This window comes from Heliangelus exortis, chromosome W, assembly GCF_036169615.1.
Source record: "Heliangelus exortis chromosome W, bHelExo1.hap1, whole genome shotgun sequence".
Taxonomy (NCBI): Eukaryota; Metazoa; Chordata; class Aves; order Apodiformes; family Trochilidae; genus Heliangelus; species Heliangelus exortis.
In genome coordinates, this window is record NC_092453.1 from 12887045 (window position 1) to 12906939 (window position 19895).

The 19895-nt window shown below is 44.7% G+C and overlaps 1 protein-coding gene across 2 annotated transcripts; it reads right to left on the bottom strand.

The window, feature by feature from the left end:
* Nucleotides 1–274: 274 nt before the first annotated feature.
* On the bottom strand, nt 275–15209 carry LOC139789236 (SKA complex subunit 1-like). Of its 2 annotated transcripts, none has more exons than XM_071729741.1 (7): nt 15091–15209; nt 13319–13413; nt 12795–12919; nt 12158–12249; nt 9788–9925; nt 5106–5275; nt 275–1365 (listed from the first exon to the last, which is right to left on the bottom strand). In XM_071729741.1, exons 2-7 carry the CDS (start codon nt 13404–13406, stop codon nt 1217–1219), a joined length of 762 nt encoding a protein of 253 aa, XP_071585842.1. In that variant the 5' UTR covers nt 13407–13413; nt 15091–15209; the 3' UTR covers nt 275–1216. The 2 variants fall into 2 exon arrangements, with proteins under 2 accessions (XP_071585842.1, XP_071585841.1); XM_071729740.1 differs by lacking the exon at nt 15091–15209 and adding an exon at nt 14612–14697.
* Between the last annotated feature and the right edge of the window lie 4686 nt (nt 15210–19895).

Here is a 19895-nt window from a genome sequence, read left to right on the forward strand (position 1 = left end):
AGCTGGGTCCAAAGAGGAAAAGGACCTGGTGATCCATGGAGCCAAACCTCTGCACTCAAGATCAAATCAGCTTTGTGAGAAACAACCAACAGCTACAGAATGATTTTGTGCTGTGTGGTGCTCTGAACATGGAACAGCTCCCAGTTTGATGCAGAGTAGAAACCTCAGCTTGGATCTCAACATCCCAGAGGAAAGGATCATACCCCCCCCCCCCCCCTCAGAAAATACCAACCACCATGCATGTTATATATAAAAAAAAAAAAGGAATCTAGAATTATATGGCACTCACCAGGATGTCTTTATTGAGAAAGTTCAAAGCTCATTCAGGGTCTTTGCTCATGAAATTTTCATCTTAACACAGACAGGGCACAAGAGGAAGTATTTCAGGTTAGATATTAGGAGAACAGCAGATACAGGCTCACAGGAGAAGACCACCAGAGTTTTTCTTATCAAAACAGTTTTGATTACTCACTGAGCTGATATTTATCACACTGATTCCTACACTAATAGGTCCTTTGGAAGCAATCTCCTGCAATAAAACGTGTGACAAGTTTGAGCAGGATTTTCCAAGTGAAAGTCATCATTTTCACTTGAAAAACCTTCACTGCTCTATTGTTTCAGTCTAATGAATTGGTCTGAAGGGAAAAAACCCAAGAAGCTGGCTGCATGATGAGGTATGGAAACCACATGGCTAACACAGCTAGGGCTCAGCAGGCTGCAAATATTAAAACCACCTCAGATCTTCCTGTTCAAGCCAGGCAGGAAACTCCAAACCATACAATTAGGAGAAGAAGAAGGAAAAACAAATATTAAGGAAATCTGGAAATTGGTTTGAGGGATTTAAAAGCCCCAAAGCATCAAATGCTTCCTGTGGGTAGTCTTAAACACAGTCTCCTACTCATAAACACAAAAGGAAAGGTCTGAAGGTGCAGGGAGTTTTAACTTTCAAAGGGGATTATAACCACAGGAAGACCAATCTGGGGGGAATTTACCAAAAACCAGTCACTCCTCTCCAGTTTTCAAACCAGAACTCAACTCCTTCCAGCTCATTTGATATTTATTGCCATGGGTAGAGGGCTGACAAACCACGGTGCTTGCTGCTACTGCCTTTTAGAAAACAGCAACACCCACAGGGAGAAACTCTCTGCAGGCAACCAAATCCCTCAGCAGCTCCAAATCTTTTTGCCTTCTGCATCTCGGGCACAGGGGGAGCTCTTCAGCAGAGGACGTAGCGGACGAGTCTGGAGCCGCGAACTTCCCTGAGCCTCTGGCAGTGGCGCAGGATGTTGAGGATGCTGTGGAAGCGTTTGTCCAGCTTCAGCTGAGTGAACTCCCTGATGTCAGCCTCCACGAAAAAGAATTCACCTGGCAAAGAAGGATTCGGGCTGTGAGAAGTGGCAGGAAGACACCATTTGGGAAGGAGAAAAGCTCTTTGTAACGCTGCCACCTGCTGAGGAAAGGCAATCAGCACTAGGGGGGCCTCCTCAGGAGCTTTGTGCTGCTTTAAATGAGCACCAGAAAGAAAAATTCCCAACCTCCCCACGAAGCCCGTCCCTTCTTGTCACTGATTGTCGACCTTTGAGAAGGAAATTCCCCTTAGCAAAGAGCTTGGGAGACACCAAGCCCTTGACTGGAGGTCAAAACATTTCAGAACCCTCATGAGAAAGTCCCCAGGTAGACAGGAGGAAGGAAGGAGCTGCTCTGCAGGACTCCATGGAGAGGTTCCCTAGCTGTGATTTCATATTCAGCAAGGAGATAATTATGCTCAGAGAGGAGATAATTAAAGCTGGAGTCAAATGACAGCACATTTAATACTTCCTGTAGCATGGCAGAAGGTTTTAACCACGCATCTTCCCAAAGCCCTCAGAATGAAAAGGAATCAGAAGGCAGGAGCATGCTAATGAAGGTTTAAGATAATCAATTATCTTTAAGGGGAGGAAGCAGAAGGACAGAACATATTCTTTTGGAGCATCACACTTCCAAGTCTGATGAGGAAGTAGTCACAAGGCTCAGGGGGTGTTCTAGCTCAGAAAAAAGGAGAGAATTCCCTTCTTCTCCTTTTCTTTTCCCCTTAAAGTAAGGCAGAGGCAGAGTCACCTCAGCTAAGAGGAAGCATCTCTTCTTGCTCTTTGTGGAGAATCCTTCCTCTTAAATAAGGAGAAAGCTCCCTGGAAAGCTGCCAGCAAAGCTTTTATTTGTTTTATTTGTCCCATGTAGGTTTACAGGGCCCAACCCATGTAATTCTGTCAACATTATCTCTTTGAATTACATCTTTAAATTTCAGCACCATTAAGGTTGGAAAAGAGCTCTAAGATCACCAAGTCCATCAAGCCCTGGGCAGCCTGGGCCAGGCCCTGACAACCCTTTTGGAGAAGAAATTGTCCCTCATCTCCAATCTAAACCTCCCCTGGCACAACTTGAGGCTGTTTCCTCTTGTCCTTGGGAGAAGAGACCAACAACCCTGGCTCCAACCTCCTCTCAGGGGGTTGCAGAGAGCAACCCCACTCTGCAGGAGCATCTAAGGATGTGGTGGCCACCAGAAGCAAGGTCCCAGAGTGCTGTTTTCTTGTGCTGCCCTCCCCAAAATACTGCTCAGCCAGAGCTAGGGAAAAACAGATTATTTTTTCCCCACTGTGCTGTTTTGAGGAGGTGACATAGATGTGTGAGGCAGAATCTCAGAGCTTGCAACATTGCTGAATTTGGACACAGAGGAGCAGTGGAAAGTTTCTCTATCAATAGGAAAAGAAAAAAAACCTGAATAACTGCTTAAAATAGAACTAGAGTTGGAGAGAGAGCACTTGCCATTTCCAGAGACAGGGCAATACACCTCAACAAAACTCAGGGCTGATCCACAGACCACTTCCATCAGGTGTTTTATCTGGGGTGAGCATCAGAACATCCTGATTCTGAGCAAAAGATCATTTCCTCCTCTATTCACCCAGAATTCAGGGCAGCACCATTCAGCCCAGCAGGTTTCTGTTTGTGAAGAAAACCAGAGCTGGCTCAAGGGTGGTGGTTTGGTTGGGAACAGTAAGTCCAAGCACCAAAGAAAGAGCTAAAGTAACTGCATCACCTTATTGGCTGGGAGGTTACCCTGCTAAACCAGGCAGGGTTTTTTTTTCCTCTCCTCTTAGAGGAAAAGGTCAGCTGGCAATCAGCCCAGGCTGAGAAACAGTGAGAATCCTAAGCAGAGAGTCACTCACAGCTGAAATTCAAGCAAACAAATCAATGACTCCACAACCTCATCCTGAAAAATGCAATGGATGAAGACATTTAATCATTTTGTGCTGGCCAGATAACTGCCTGACAGCCTGCCAGGCCTCTTCAGGTTTTCTAGATGATTAGCCACAACAAACAAAAACAAAATAGAAAAATAAACCTCTACAAAATACACACACACAGTCAGATGCTGAATGTCCCAGGTTTTCTAACTGAACTCTCCTAAATAAACAAGAAAATCATGATTGGCTCTCAGGTATCTGAAGAAATGAAACCCTTTGGGTTTTATCAGACTTTAAAAAAAATACTTTCAGGCAGAAAATGATCTCTGGCTAATTGTAGCTTTCTCAAGTTGCTAAAGTGGCTCCTTCACTGCAGCCCAGGCAGCATTCCAGGCCTGGAGATCTCTAGGAGAGATCTGATTGTCCTGAGGACAGTAACACTTAAATATATTCTAAAAATGATCAAGTAAATCTTTTTAAAAATTCCACATTAACGGGAGATGTTAGACATGAAGCAAACCTTGTCTGGAGAAAAAAGCAGCAAAAAAGTCAGAAGCCAACCACTGCAGCAGTCCTTTAGCAGGCTTGTGTAAAAGTCCTGGACAACACTGAATTCTGCCTGACATCTCAAAAGAAATCTCATCAGTATTCCTCCCTTACAGAAGAGCTCCACTGAGAATCTAGAATAAATGTAATAATCAAGTCTTGATCAGCAACAAGAAAGACAAGCTGAGAGTTTGTGATAAGGTGACTCCTGAGCACCCAGCAAATGCTGAGGGCAAAATCTTCTGTTCTGGCCAGGGCAAAAATTAAGAGGTGGGTGCAAAGGTGACTTTGTTCTCCTGTCAGAGTTTGCTCCATGCTTTAAGTCCAAAGTTGGAAACATGAAGGGATTCTAAGGACATCACCAAGCTTAGTATGTGCAGTACAACCCTCCAGGAATAATTACAGAGTCCACAGGAAAAGGAATGTCAGCAAGGAGATTTTAATGTTAGAGATTCACCCTGCCACATAGCTCTGGAAAAGAAACCTTGATTTTAAGTGTAGAGGCAGACATTTTGGTGCATTTTTGCACTCTCTGTGCTCTGAAGAGGAGAAAACTTCTTAAGATCATCAGACAGCCCTGTCTCTTCCACGAAGCCACTGCAGCATGACTGATTACCCACATTTCCCAGCTTCAGAACAAATGTTTAGCAGGTCATGTCCGTTCCAGCTTAAAAACTGAGACTGCACTTTTAGGCAGTTTATCAAGCCAGGAGCTTCCAAAACTTGCAGTGACTCCCAATTAAATCTTTGTGTACTCTACCAAAGGTTTTTTGCTACAACATGCCAGGAAAGTGGCATGATTTCACTGAAAATACCTAAAAAGTAGACAAATCTGTTAAGGGAAAACTTTTTACTTACAATACTCCCTGTTGCTAAACTTTATCCAGAAAGGGTGACTGGATTTTATACTGGATACTCAGTTCAGCATAGTAAGGAGACATCTACATTCCTACAGTCTGATCTGGAGTTGAATCTTATTTTTTCCTCCCTTTTTATCAAGGAAGAACCAGAACTTCCACTGCTCCAGCCTGTTCAAGTGTGGTTTGTCCCCTGTAGTGGAGAGGAATTCTCCAGGCCCAAATCTGATTTAGGCTGTGGCAACTCCTGCTAAATCTGCAGATTATTACCTTTTTTCCCCCCTTTGTTCTCAATCTGAGAATAACCAATAGGAGGTTTTCTAAAACTTTTCAGGCTGATTTTCTGGAAATAAGCTGCTCTCAGTTAGGCTAGAACATGAAAAGCATGTGCTGGCATCAGCTTGCCTGGTATTTTTTATGATTGTGCTGTGATATCCAAACGTTGTGTGTTTGATACCAAAAAACGTGACCAAAAAAATACCTTTTGTGTCCTTAGTTTCCTCTTCCTGAAACCTGTGGTAGAGATTCCTGACTGGGGCACTCATAGATTTCAAAGGCTGATGCAGGATCTTGTACTTGCCCACCACAGCCTTGTTGATCTCTTGCACAACTGCATTGATCTGCTCGTAGCTCAAACGACCTTTCATGTACCTGACAATAAAACCAAAAATCAGTCACCAGAAAATTCACAAACCAAAGTTCTAGGTTTCTGTTTTCTCTTTCACCCACCTTATTTGAACACCATGCCCCTGGTTAGAGAGAGTTTCTTCTGCTCTGTGCTAATAAGTAAATGTAGGAGTTAATTTGGTTCATTTCCCTGGTGGGTTAATAGTGTGGAAGGAAAAAAAACCATCAAACAACCTAAACCAGAAGCATTAGAAAGCTAAATTAAGGAGTAAAAAATACCCAGTGCTTAAGCTATAAGGAGCCCTTAAAAATGGACTAAAAGTTGCTTTTTCTTAGCTTGCCACTGAGGCTACAAATGGAGAAAAATCAAGAAGCTCTGCAGAAAAAAAAATGACACGAGCAAAAAAGTCAAATAAAATGCTGTTGCCTAAAAGTGCAACTTGGTTCATACTATAATTATAAAAATTTTATCTTATCGCCATTCCTTCCATTTTGTTTTTAAAAAATGCCACTTTTGTGCTCTTTTCTATAATTTATTATCCAACCTCCTGAGCTGTCCAGCCCCAGTTCTGCACAACCAACATCTTCTGAACTTTCCTAAAACTAAATACAAAAATAAGAAGCTCTGTTGATAACAGCCTGGAGGTACAGGAAGCACAGAAGCTAAAAACAAAGTGCTGTGGAAATTTTAAAACACTGGGATACTTGCAAGTAAAGCTCTTCAGTGTTTAGAGATGTAAAGGCTTGGACTGAAGGGAAAGGAAACTGAGAAGCCATTATATACAGATGAAATCTGAACCTTCATAAAAAAGACAAAAAAAGGGCAGAAACACACACACAAAAAAAGCCCAAAGAAAACTGGAATAAAAGCTGGGGTAACCTTGAATCATCCTGTGATCACCAGGAAACAGTTGGCTCAATACCAGTTTGCAGATGTGTGAGATTTAAAAAAAAAAAAATTCCAGTGAGAAAAGTGTTGCAGTTTTAAAAATGAGTTGGGTTCTTCAGGTCACTCCAGCAGGCAGCTGAGAGCTGGAGGAGAACAAAACTGAAAAGATCAATGACCAGGAAATCCTTCCCTCCTTTTAATCTGAATGGCAAAAACTCCTTTCTTGGAAAAGAGACAAGAATTGAAAGCACAGCTAACTGATCAATTAGAAATTCAAGGTTCCAAACCAGAATGTGGGCAGGCATTATCCTATTGCTAACCACAAATAAGAGCTTGGGTTTTTTGGTTTTTTTAACAGCCAGTCCCTGCAAGGGGCATGTAAAACCTCCAGAATTCAAGAGCAATTGCTCCAATTTCAGACTGAACTGCCAGTTTACAGCAGCTTTTCAACTTGATTGCTATTTTGATTAATCCAGATCCATAGGTGGAGGCACAGCTGTTTTGATAAGGGAGCTCTCCTGGCACACGTATCAAATAATAAAAATAAAAGCAGCACTACCACCCTGAAACCCAGTTTTTATTTATTTAGCTGTTCTATCTGCATCCCCTCCCCTATTTATAGTCATGGGGGAGTGGGCAGAGCTATAAAAATTAAGGCCAGGGGTATAAAATACCTCTATTTAAGTTCCTCCATCACTAGAGAGGCAGCTTAATAAAACCAAGAGAATTCAGCTCATCCCACAGCAGAAAAAGATTCAGTTGCCTAAACCTAACTTCCCTGAGAGGCCCTCAAGAACCCAAGAAGCTCCCCAGATGTGCTGGGGTTCACTGAAGGTTCACTCATCAAGACCTGGCAGTACATCTCCCACGAGAGGAGGAGCTCTGGGTGAGGCTGGAGACACCTGAGTCACAGATGCCTTAATACTAAAAGAAATTTTCTCAAAAGCAACTGGAATTTTTCTTATTTGCCTAACTGGGAGGGTGATAAACACTCCAGCTTGGCCACAGAGCCTTCTCATGTCTCTATCCAGCCATGGCTAGCAAGCCCCTAAGTGCTGACATTTATTTCAGCCCATAGACTGATCTAAAAACCAAAATCTACAGTTGAGAAATTCCAAATTCATCCCTTTTAGATTGAAAATAACTTTCAAATCTGCTTCACTCCACCAAAAGCAAAAACATTCAAGACTTTTTTTAAAAACAAGTGACCCAATTTGGTTTTTTAATCCACAGAAGCCCTTTTCAAGCCATTTTTTTCTTCCATAGGTATGAAAATCAAAGCACAGTGCTGTGTTCTTTAAAGAAAAGAGGGATATCAGTATATCACATTCACAATGCTGGGAAAAGAGAGAAACCTCCTGGCCAGCCCTTGCTCCCTCTCCAAAATGCTGAGGTTAAAAGAACTCTGTATTTCCCTCAAGTTAACATCTTCTGAGACTTCAGAGACTTAGCATGAATGTGCTAATTCTAAAAATATCCTAAGCAGTGAGATTTTTTGACACAGAATAAAGCAAGCAGCCTCCTTTTGCCTGGAATCTGGTGTGAACTGAGACATCTACTGTGCAATTTCCTTTTTCTCCCTCCAAAAAAAGTGTCTTTCTGCAACAGATTGGAAGGCTGAGGTAATTTGCAAGTTCCTTAATGGGCAAGGGGATTTTCTTTGATCCAAATGCTCTGCATCTGCACTTGAACCCAGCCTGTCCCTTGTTTCCATACCTGCTCCAGAGCTCTAAAAAGATGAAGCCACTGAAGACTCTTCAGCCCTTCTTGTGCCCCAATGATTTTGGGAAGAGATTTTCCTTTGCTTTCAGCACAAAAAGGGGTGAAAAGGAGTTAGACTTTGCAGTTACACCCCAGCTGTGGTGGGAAAAGAATTGAAACAAGGCTCTTGGCAGATCCAAACCCCACAGATGCTATGGGATTTAAACTCATGTGCAAATCTGGGCTTTATTAAGGCCCTCAGATCCTAAGATAGGTGCAACCAGCAAAAAAAACCAAAACAAAAAAAACCAAAACAAACAAAAAAAAAACCACCACAAAACCCCAGGAGAATCATAAACTCATGGGATTTTTTTGGTTGGAAAAGAGATTTTAAGATGCTCCAGTCTAACTGTTAACCCAGAATTGCAAAGTATCCCTTAGAAGGTATATAAGGTATAAGTATCCCTTAGAAGGTATAAAGAGACCTCAACACATCAGAACCTGGAGCACTGAGATATGAACCTCATTTTCATTCTTCTAGAGTACCTTTGGTGTGGAAAAAGTTGGGGTGACAAAACAGCCACTGCTTGGGTTTGATGAAATAGCACATGAAAGGCAAGAGGAAAAAAAACCTGGTTGGTTAATGGACCTATTTAATTCATGCAAATCTTCCCCCAGAGAACAAACATGCTCCTCCTGTCTGAATTAAAATATTTCTGGGAGTCCCATGAGCAGTCTAAGATGCAAATTTTGTATAAACCACTAATGAATCTCTCCCCACCCACAAAGAGCAGTGGAAAACCTTCCCCTTCCAAGGGTAATGAAGCACTTCAAGAAGTTAGCAGGGAAGATCAGCTTGAACTGGAAGTTAAACCATTTAGCTGGAATGGTGTCTCCTTCTTTCACCCAGAAATCAAAAATTTCCATGCTCCAGTTTTTTTCCCTTTCCCCAGTTAAAATACCACCAAATCCTAGAGGTGATCTGCAGAATAAAAACCCCAGCAGAGTGCACTTTTAAGAAGTAACCAAATAAGAGTCTCTTAGCAACATTCAAGCTCCTTCATGTTTATTTTTATTTTTGTTTAAGCAATTGGGTGGAGGAAAATGGTCACTGCTCACCTGGAAATTTTGAAAGCTATAGGGAAAGAGGGTTTGAAAGCTTCAAGTAAAACACAGACTGAAAAAAATTCATATGGAAACAAGTTTTTCCAAGGAACACACTGAATCTAAAGCCTAGGCAACAACTGAGCCTTAGGCATCAAGAGAATTTTTGCCTTTTTGCAGAAATATTTGTCCTTGTCCCCAAAATGTCATTTAAGAACAGTTATTCCTTTGTGAGTGACTTCAAACAAGGATATCTGTTAATCAGGCCCTGAAGGGAGGGGGAAAACCCCACAGCTTTCTACCCTAGAAATTGGGATATTTCACTGGGAGGTGTTCTTGCTTTTTACAAGTCTGATTTATTTTCCTGTCTCAACACAACTTGACAAGTCAAGATCTGAAGTTTTCAGGGACCAATAATTAGGTCAAATACAAAGAATGATAAATATTGTTTTTAAGTGTAACCACACCTTCCATCTTCTGAGGTGGTGGCTTTTTTTTTTTTAACAAAAAGTCAATCCCCCAAACAAGAAGAGAACTCAACTCTTAACTCATGTATTTCTGTTCATATGATTAAAGTGGCTTTTGAAATAAAAGGGTTTGGGTTTTAACTGGTTTTTAATTGGATCTGCCCAACACACACATAAATAAAAGCCTAATTAACACTATTAATTTTATTTTCAGGTTTGCTGGTGTTGCATCTGAACTAGCTGGAGCTATCACCCTGTGGAACACTTAAAATTTCAGAACAATTCTGTCAGTCTCAGCTCTCCAAACGGTCCCAACCCAATGTTTTTACACCCAAACTAACACCAGGGGGTGGAAGAAAAGCAGCATTTACTTACCCAGGAACACTTTCAAACTCTTCTGCAGTTATTAAAGCTGCTTCCTTAATGGGTCTTTGCTCTTTTGGGGGTTTTTTGGCACGCGCAGGTTCCACAACTTTGTTTTGATTTTCACTTTTCACAATCTGCCCAGCAAGGCTGTAAATATTAAGGATAGAAGTGGTAATAAGGCCAATGCTATAACATTATCAAGCCTGCTTCCTCACAGACCTGAGTTCCAACCCATCTCTTGGGTTGGATGAACACAATTCACCTCTTTCCTGAAAGAAAAGGTCTTCATCTCCCCTTTTGAGAGGCTGCTGGCAGGTGAAGAGGCAGCAGACCCCAAAGGGAGCTGCCTTCCCATTCCTGAAGGGAACCTCCAGGGAGGCTGCAGAGGGACTTTTCCCAAGAGTGCCCAGCAAGAGGAGAAGGGGAAATGGTTTGAAAGTGCAGGAGAAGAGGTTGAGGCTGGATGTGAGGAAGAAGTTCTTCAGCAGGAGGGTGCTGAGACTCTGGAACAGATTGCCCAGAGAAGCTGTGGCTGCCCCCTCCCTGGAGGTGTTCAAGGCCAGGTTGGATGAGGCTTGGAGCAGCCTGGGCTGGATGAGAGGTGTCCCTGGGCATGGCAGGGAGCTTGGAGGAGATGAGCTCTGAGCTCCCTTCCCACCTCAGCCATCCTGTGATTCTATAAAATACTTCACAGCTCTTTAAAAAAAGTTCAGCTTTTGGGAAATCTGATTCAACCATTAATTTTTGAAGAGAAGAAATTCAACACCATCTAGCAAGCTGGAATTTTTTTTTTTTAGGCATGATCCCAAAAGCTGAAGATTTTCCTGTTTTGACTGATTATTAAAGTATGATCTTTAGAAATTCACTCTTCCTCAGCTTAGAGCCTCAAACACTAAGTTTTTGGCCAGCCACCCACTTTGCTCCTCTCCTGCCCATTAGCAGGGAAGCAAAGAAGAGGCACTTGGCCAAATTCACTGTCACCTGAGTACAAGGACATCACAGGGCTGTGACATGTGACAGAAATAACTAAAGCAGCACCAAGCTGAGGTGTCACAAAGAACTCATCCTCTGCTTTGAGCTAACTGACCCACAAAACAGGGACCTGCAGTCTGCCAGCTGCACAGCAGTGCCTCACTGAGAACCAGGATTTGATGTGACACTCTCCAAACCCAGTGTCCCCTTTCCTGGGGAAGGTGACAGCAGCACAGAGGACAGAGAGTGCCACCTGCTGGGCTCCCAAAGTGGCTGCTCTGTGACAGCGACAGGAGGGAAAGGGAAGGAGGAGATTAGGAGGAAATTCTTTGCTGAAAGGGTGCTGAGCCCCTGTGCCAAGTTTCCCAGAGAAGCTGTGGCTGCCCCATCCCTGGCAGTGTCTCAGGTCAGGTTGGATGGGGCTTGGAGCAACCTGGGCTGGTGGGAGGTGTCCCTGCCCATGGAATGGGGTTGGAAATGGATGAACTTTAAGGTCCCTTCCAATCCAAACCAGTTTGGAATTGTGGTATTTGGTGGTGGGTTTGGAATAAAAAGGGTAACTAGAAAGACACAAGCTTGTATTCAAAACCTGGGGTTGGTGCTGTGAGAAACTGGTCTCTCAATAAACACCTGGAGTACAAAAGGGCTTAAGATGGAAACTTGTTTTTTATTTCTGTGCCATTCCTCTGGCTAACAGGAACATCAAGACCAAGAACATGGAGAGAAACAATAGCTGAAGGCAGGAACTGCTGAGAAGAAAGGGTGTTTGGACAAGAGGCCTTACCAACTATTGCATGACTCCTCAGGAAAAAGCAACACCACAAACTGACAGTGACAGAACCAAAATCATCAACTGGTAGAGCATGATTTGTTGAAACTGACAAAAACTGTCTTATTTTTACAGGGGTGGTTCTGTCTAGAAAGGGAAGGAGCAGCTAAGCTTGCACCACACCTAACTTCTCAATCAAAACACAACAAAACTGGAAGGGAAACCAAAATCCCAAAGAATCCTTCTGACATCAGTCAGAAACAAGCCTCATTTGCATCTAAACAATTCCCAGGAGCTAATGGAAATTCAGGACAAAGATTTTTTTCCTAAAACAAAAAAAAAAAAGTTACAAAAGGAAGGCAGAACCTCAGTGATAATTTCTGAAGAACTTCCATTCCTTCACACACAAAAACCTGCAACATCTAAACTGAAAAAGCAACTGAAAAGGATCAAGAGCTCCCTAGGCACATTTATAAAATACCAGCCTGGTATTTTATAGGATTTACCTCAGGGATTTGTTAGGGTGCTGGTAATGGAGAGTCAAGAGCAAGCAAAAAAAAAAACCCACCAAAAAACCCCCAACCTTGACTCCCAGAAGTTTACAGTTAAAAGGAGTAAAGCAGTTGGAGACCACTTACCAGCTCTGAGTTGGTTTAGGCAGGTAGGGAGGAATATTTTCATAGAGATGCTGTGCTTCATTTTGCTCCCTCTCAGCAGACTTCTGGAGCTCCTGAAATGAACATTGGACTTCATGAGAAATCTGAAACTTTATGTCAAGTAAGATGAGTTCACTATTAGAGGTGTTTTTTGCTCTCTCCCCACCATCCTAACCCTTTAACTCTCTAATTTCCCAAGAGCAATGAGCCAGCCCAGAAAAAACAAAGCTAAGAGTGAAAAAAATTAAGTTCTTTTTATGTACTTACGAATTTTCAGAAATTTAAGCAGGCAAGAAGTAAATCTTTAACAATATAACCTCGTAGGTTTGGACAGGGGAATGGTGGTGGTGATGAAGAAAAAATAGAGCAGGAAACTCATATCAGTTCCCTGAATAAGACTTAACACATGATGGGACAGAAAACAGTCACTAGAACAAGAGATCAATATTCTAATCCAATTGCTTTCATGGCTATTGTAAAAATATAGCTGCTCTTTAGATCAGGGTAAAGCAGCTTCATGCACCCAAGCATACCACTGAGGGTCTACAACAGAACAACTACACACTTAGCAAAGATTCCTTTGAATATTTCAGCAATTTATGAACAGCAAAAATATTACTTTTAGCAAGTCCTTCAGTTTCTCTTGCTGTTGAACCTCAGCTTCCATTTTATTCAGGAGATCATGCAAGAGAGTCATCTCCTGCCCTATTTTACAGAACATAGATTTGAGGGATGGTTCTTGACCTGTCAAAGAGAGGATGTTAAGGCAAAAAATCTCCAACAGAAAACAAAAATCCCATTTCCCTCCCCTCCACAAGCAGTGTTTCTCTACTAATCCTGTGTTTTCCCACCATATCTTCCCAGGAGAAGCAGCAATACTCACTGGTCAGACTGCCAACCTCCTACCCCACACAACCAAAGAACTTCAAAGCTGCTCCAGGAAAAACCTCCCCTTAGCCTGTGTTCTCTGCTTGGCACCTTGTTCCCCGATAATGCCCTCACTTTGCCATCTTTGATCACTTTTTTTTTGGTTTTTTTATGTTCTCTGCATTTAATTTGATTTCCACTTCATGTTTCCCTGTCTAATCAGAGCATTCCCATTTTTTGGTGCAAACCAAAAACCCACTCTTAAATTTCTTTTACCTATGTTCCTTAACTGAAGAATCTTTTTAATAGTTGCAATCTTTGTGTTGATGTGAAGGCACAAATCTTCCAGGTCTGAGGATGCCATTATTTCTCTACTGTCAAAGTGAGGGGAAAAAAACAAGCAAAAAAAAAATTAAGTTTTTTAAGAAAGCCCTAAACTGCAAACACTGAGCACACAACCAGAATCTTTAAAAAGTACCCTGAGCTGTCCAATGAGCAAAGGGAGTTTAAATGAAGGAGTAAATGTAGTAACTACCTGTTATTTTACTAAACTGGAAAGAAAAGAAGCACAAAGTGACTGGCATTAGACAAGACAAAGCAATTTCCCTGAACTCTGAAGATAAATGCAGTGAAACATCAGTGCAATTCCTCATGAAACTGGTTATTTCTTTGCTAAATTAATTCTTGCTACTGAAGAAGATGGCAATTTACTGCAATAAAGAAGAAATAACCACGTTTATACAAAGCAGTGCTGTAAGGCGCTCTCCCAGGGAGATTGGATCAGATGATCAAGATTTAGAGAGAGGGTTTTTAAAAATACCAGTAATTAAACAAACAAAAACGTGTGCTTGCTTGCTAGTAGAGTACAGAGACACAAAAATATAGCATTATACATAGAATCAGAGAATTGTCAGGGATGGAAGGGACCTTTAAGATCATCTAGTGCCAACCTCCCACCAGCTTAGGTTGCTCAGAGCTCCATCCAGCCTGGCCTTAAAAACTTCCAGGGATGGGGCTTCCACCCCAGGGTTTTCCAGAGTCTCACCATCCTCATAGTGAAGAACTTCTTCCTAACTTCCAATCTGGATCTACCCACCTTGAGTTTAAATCCATTTCCCTTGTTCCTACCCGAACTCAAGATCTAAAAAAGTCCTTCAGCAGCTTTCTTGTAGCCCCTTCAGATACAGGAAGGCCACAATAAGGTCTCCTCAGAGCCTTTCTTCTCGGTTATTCTTGAGTAAACATTATTACTAACTCTATTGGAGAAAATAATTGATAAAAACCCATTGCTGAAGCGCAGGGTAACCAACCCCCACCGCACAGAGCTCGCTCTCTCCGGTGGTCACCTCGCACCTGAAAACAAAGCTTTTCTTTTCTTTTTAAAACACCACCAACCCCCAGGCCGGCTGAAATAGTCTTATAATGCATTAAATAAGGATTTACCCCTTTCCACACCTTCCGTACCTCAGGAGACACCGTTACCCCCCCTCGCCCTCCCTTTACGCCCCACGGCCTGGGTGGGGATGTGAGGAGTTTCCTCCTCCCCCCCCCCAGCTCCCCCGCTCTCACCCTCAGCACCACCGGAGCCAACAACCCGCTGGGAGCGGAGAGGAGGGAACCTGTTTCCCGCAGGAAAAGAAGCTCCAAAGAGGCCCCGCAAGCGAGGCCTGCAGCTCCGGTTCAAACCCACCGCGCTTCGCCGACCGTTAGGGAGCGCAGGCGCCCGGGAGGAGGAGGGCGGGAAGGGGCGGAGAGGGGCGGGGAAGGGCGGGAAGGGGGACCGACTCCTCCCCGCCCATGGACTGGGCTCCCCGAACCTGAGGGATCGGGCTCCCCGAACCTGAGGGAACCGGCTCCTCCCTGCCCACGGACCGGGCTCCCCGAACCTGAGGGAACCCCCTTCCTCCCTGCCCATGGACCGGGCTAACCGAACCTGAGGGAACTGGCTCCTCCCCGATCATGGACCGGGCTCCCAGAACCTGAGGGAACCGGCTCCTCCCCGCCCATGGACCGGGCTCCCCGAACCTGAGGGAACCGCCTTCTCTTACCTCAGGGGACCGCCTTCCTCCCGCCCATGGACCGGGCTCCCCTAACCTCAGGGAACCGGCTCCTCTCTGCCCACGGACCGGGCTCCCCGAAGCTGAGGGAACCGGCTTCTCCCAGCCTATGGATCGGGCTCCCCGAACCTGAGGGATCGGCTTCCCCGAACCTGAGGGAACCGCCTTCCTCCCGCCCATGGACCGGGCTCCCCGAACCTGAGGCAACCACCTTCTCGTACTTCAGAGAACCGCCTTTCTCCCGCCCATGGACCGGGTTCCCCGAACCTCCGGGAACCGCCTTCCTCCCTGCCCATGGACCCGGCTCCCCGAACGTCAGGGAACCGGCTCCTCCCTGCCCATGGACCGGGCTTCCCGAACCTGAGGGAACCGGCTCCCCCCACCTATGGACGGGGCTCCCCGAACCTGAGGGAAAGGTTTTCCCGCTGCTGCGGGTCGGGGCTGCTGAGGTGATTTCGCCTCAGAGCAGTGGAGCGGAGGCTGTCAGGATTCTACCAGCAAAGCCGAGCCAACAAATGCTAATAGGTTGTATAAATTCGGTTTATTTCGGTGCTCAGCAGTCGATAAAGCCCAGGATAAAAATTAAAAGTCGCTTTTCAGCGACAAACTCGTCCTGGTGGGGAGAACATCATTGCCAGCCATGGCTTTCTTCTTGGAAAGGGGGGGGAAGATAAAGAGCTTACATTTACCCCAAACTCCTTCTGTTTAGCTACAGTTACAAAGGTTTATTGCTTAAGTCTCCAAAGAAAAAAAAGAAGTAAATACACTCTTGGATTTCCATGATGTCATAATAAAGAAGAGCTTGGAGTTCCCTCCCCACATCCCAGCTCTAAAAAGAGCCAAAAAAACCTGAAGAAATGAGAAACTGATTGTCCTGCAGACAAAGCATCAGCAAAAGGAGAAGAAAGGAATTCAAAAGCCTTACTTCATAAGCAATTTTTAATGACAAATAATTAAAAAAGAAAAAACAAACAAAAACCAGCAAGCCAGAGATGTCCCATGCCCCAAAACACGTCCCCTCCTAGCCTGGAGCTGTTCACATTTGATAGCTGCTTTAAAGCAGCTTGCACCTACAAATTGTGTAGGAGTTGATTACGACCCCTGTCCCCCAACGGGAGACGAAATAGTTGTACAGCTTGCTCAAAATTTCCAGTGAAGTTCCGACACAACCCGCTGCCCCCCCCCTCCCTCTGATGTGGCCTGTACCGGCCATCTTGAGCCATGTGGCTCGGGATGTGCGGACGGGACGGAAGTGACCACTTGCAGAGCCGGAAGCGGACTGAATCAGAGTCCGGAAACCCTATGTCCCGCGTCATCCGGCGAGGGTGGCTCCAGGGCTGGTCCCGACCTCCATTGGGCCCCGCCTTCGGCCCCACCCCTACGCCGTACGTCATCCGACGGGGACGTTCCCGGCCCGCAGCACTCCTCCCCCTCCCCTCCCCTCTCCTTCCTCCGAGACAGCCCTCCCTCCCTCCCTCCCTCCCTCCCTCCCTCCCTCCCCCCCTCCCTCCCCCCCTCCCTCCCCCCCCCACCCCCGCCGCAAGCAGCCGCTTTTCAGAAATAAAAGCCTGCTGCACGGCACTACCGCACCTTAACGATTAATTGATCACAAATGCATGAGCAGGCCCTTAATAATAAAGAGTATGATTTTTCCTCAGTTTTAGATACCCTGCCACAAGTTTTCCCGATCATATATACAAAAGCTAATCAGGGAAATGTGGAGTTGCAGTATCACTCTTTAAATTAGAAATTGCTAACACAATTAAGAGCTACTGTAAATGAATGCGAGTTGCATGGTGAACCAGTTAAGCAAATGATAAGTTATATCTGGGGCTCAGGACTGTTGCTCCCAGAGGATATAAAAGGAATTATGAGAATGATCATGACTCAATCACCTTTACTGTTATGGCGAGCCCATTGGCAAACATTATGTCACAGATTCGTAAACATTCCTAGAGAACAAAATGACCCCCTGTATGGGATAACAATAAATCAATTTATGGGTTGTGGACCATATGCTAATTTTGAGGCACCAGCAAGATTAGGCCCACATATAATAAGAGAGTTTATGAGATTTGCGAGAGAAGCTATAAGTAAAGTTAGAACTACACCAGTTGTCCCATCTCATATGTCAATTAAGCAAGGCACAGATGAGCCATTCTCACAGTTTGTAGATAAACTCACTGATGCCATCAACCAGGCTTGTGTACCAGATCAAATGAAAACCATATTGCTCCGTCAGTGTATCCTAGACAATAGCAATACTCCCACGGAAAATATAATTTCCTCCATGCCATCAGAAGCATCAATTGAGGAGATGCTGGAACAGTTATCTAGAGTACCAGTAGGGACTCAGGCAATGCTAATTGAGGCAATACAAGATGTAGGGAAAGGTATGGTGCAAGCCCAGCAGCAAGCTCTTGCAGCCCAACAACAAGCCTTTTTAGCCCAACAGCAAGCCCACCAGCAAGCTCTCACAATCCAGCACCAAGCCTTTGCAGCCTTAGCCCCGTTACGTCCTGCCGACGCCAGACAGCCGCAACGATCAACCGACAAATGTTTTCGCTGTGGACACACTGGACATCTTCGAAGGCATTGTCACAAAGCCACAGTCTGGTGTCAACACTGTAATACGAACACTCATGCTACCGAAGTCTGCAGATACCAGGGAAATGGATCGAGGAGCGCGAGGAGCCACGGCACAAAGACCCCAAGTGCGGCTCTAGTGTGGACCCCTTCGAACAACAGCAACCAGCCACTTCCACTCCCCTCCAGCAACCAGCCACTTCCACTCCCTTCCAACAATCAGCTACCCCCACCTACCTCCAGCAATCATCCACCCGCACTTCCTTTCAGCAACCAGCCATCCCTACCTCCTTTCGACAACCAACCAATTCTGCTTCCCTTCAACGACAACTCCAACCAGCCACCTCCCTCCAACCAGCAACCAGTGGAAGCCTCGGGCTGGACCTGGCAACCGCAGTAGATGTGACTCGCAGTGACATCAAGCCCCAAAAGATCCCTACGGGTATCACCGATCCAGTGAAATGTCAAGAAAAACCATGTGGACCCCTTTTATTAGGACAGTCGTCTGCTGGACTTAAGAGTTTGTTTGTCTTGCCAGGAGTAATAGACAGTGACTATACTAGAAAAATTTGTATTGTAGCTATGACTTGGACACCACCTATGGTAATTCCAAAAGGAACTCGAATTGCCCAGCTAGTCCTGACACAACAATTAACTGATGCAGCAGCCGTCTCTTCGATTCATCACCATCATGCCCACAAACGTACAGGCCCCTGTTGGCCGAGACGTACTAAGTCAGATCGGAGCACGCCTGATCACAAGAGACCATTTTTATTGGCAGTCACTCCTTGGGCTTTCCCGATCCCATTGACACGGTTATCATCACAGCCAATATGGATCGAGCAGTGGCCGCTGAAGCGAGAAAGCCTCAGACAAGCACACATCTTAGTACAAGAACAGCTAGAGCAAGGGCACATACAACCATCAACTAGTCCTTGGAATACTCCAATCTTCGTAATTAAAAAGAAGTCTGACAGGTACCATTTACTACATGATTTACGTGCAGTTAATTCCCACATGGAAGCAATGGGAGCTTTTCAGCCCGGAATGCCTAACCCTGCGATGCTTCCAGAGCGTTGGCACCTACTTATAGTAGACCTAAAAGACTGCTTCTTCATCATATACATACACCCACAAGACACAAAGCAATTTGCATTTACACTCCCAGCCCTTAACAGAGAAGCCCCTGCTTCACAATTTGAGTGCGCAGTGCTCCCACAGGGCATGGAAAACAGCCCAACTTTCTGTCAACTGTTTGTAGATGCAGCATTATTGCCAGTACGGCAAGCATGGCCAGATGCCTTAATTTATCATTACATGGATGACATCCTAATAGCACAACAAGACCTGTTTACTGAGCAGCAGGAACACTTTTTAACACAACAGCTAAGTCACCAGGGATTCCAAATAGCACCTGAAAAGATACAACGTACGCCACCATGGAAGTACCTAGGATGGCATATTACTGAGTCACAAGTTAGACCTCAAAAAGCTGCTCTCTATTTGACTCTTAATACCTTACATGATGTACAACGATTCCTAGGTGATGTTCAATGGTTACGCCCTGTGATCGGGATAACAAACGATCACCTAGAACTGTTACGACCACTCCTTAAAGGCACCGATCCTGCCTCCCCTGTTACTCTTTTGGCAGCTCAACAACAGGCCATAGCTGAAATTGGCCTGACAATACCTCAGTGCTCCGTGGATCGCCATGATGTAAACTTACCCATAGACCTAACCATCCTTATGGGTAAACAACATTTACTCGGAGCTCTCACGCAGTCCAAAAAGAAAAAGGGGGAGACTAGGTCTGCTGATATCCGTGTCTTAGAATGGATCTTCGGACCACTACAGCCAAAAACTACAATCCAAACAAAGATTGAGGTATTGGCCCTTCTAATTTGTAAAGGCCGAACCCGTATTATACAAATTACTGGAGATGAACCTAGCACAATTTATCTTCCAATGAAGCAAGGAGAGTTGGACTGGTATTTGCAGCACTCTCCAGACCTACAGTCAAGTCTCCTAGAAGCACCGCAAGCCATTGATCTCTCTCCGTTGCGATCTACTGTGTTAAAGTGGATGTCCCTGCATGAATGGATTCCTGTTCCAAAACGATCTGAGGAACCCCTTCAAGATGCACTAACGGTTTTTACCGATGCAGGAAAACGTTCACAACCAGCCGCAGTGACTTGGCAAGATAAGGA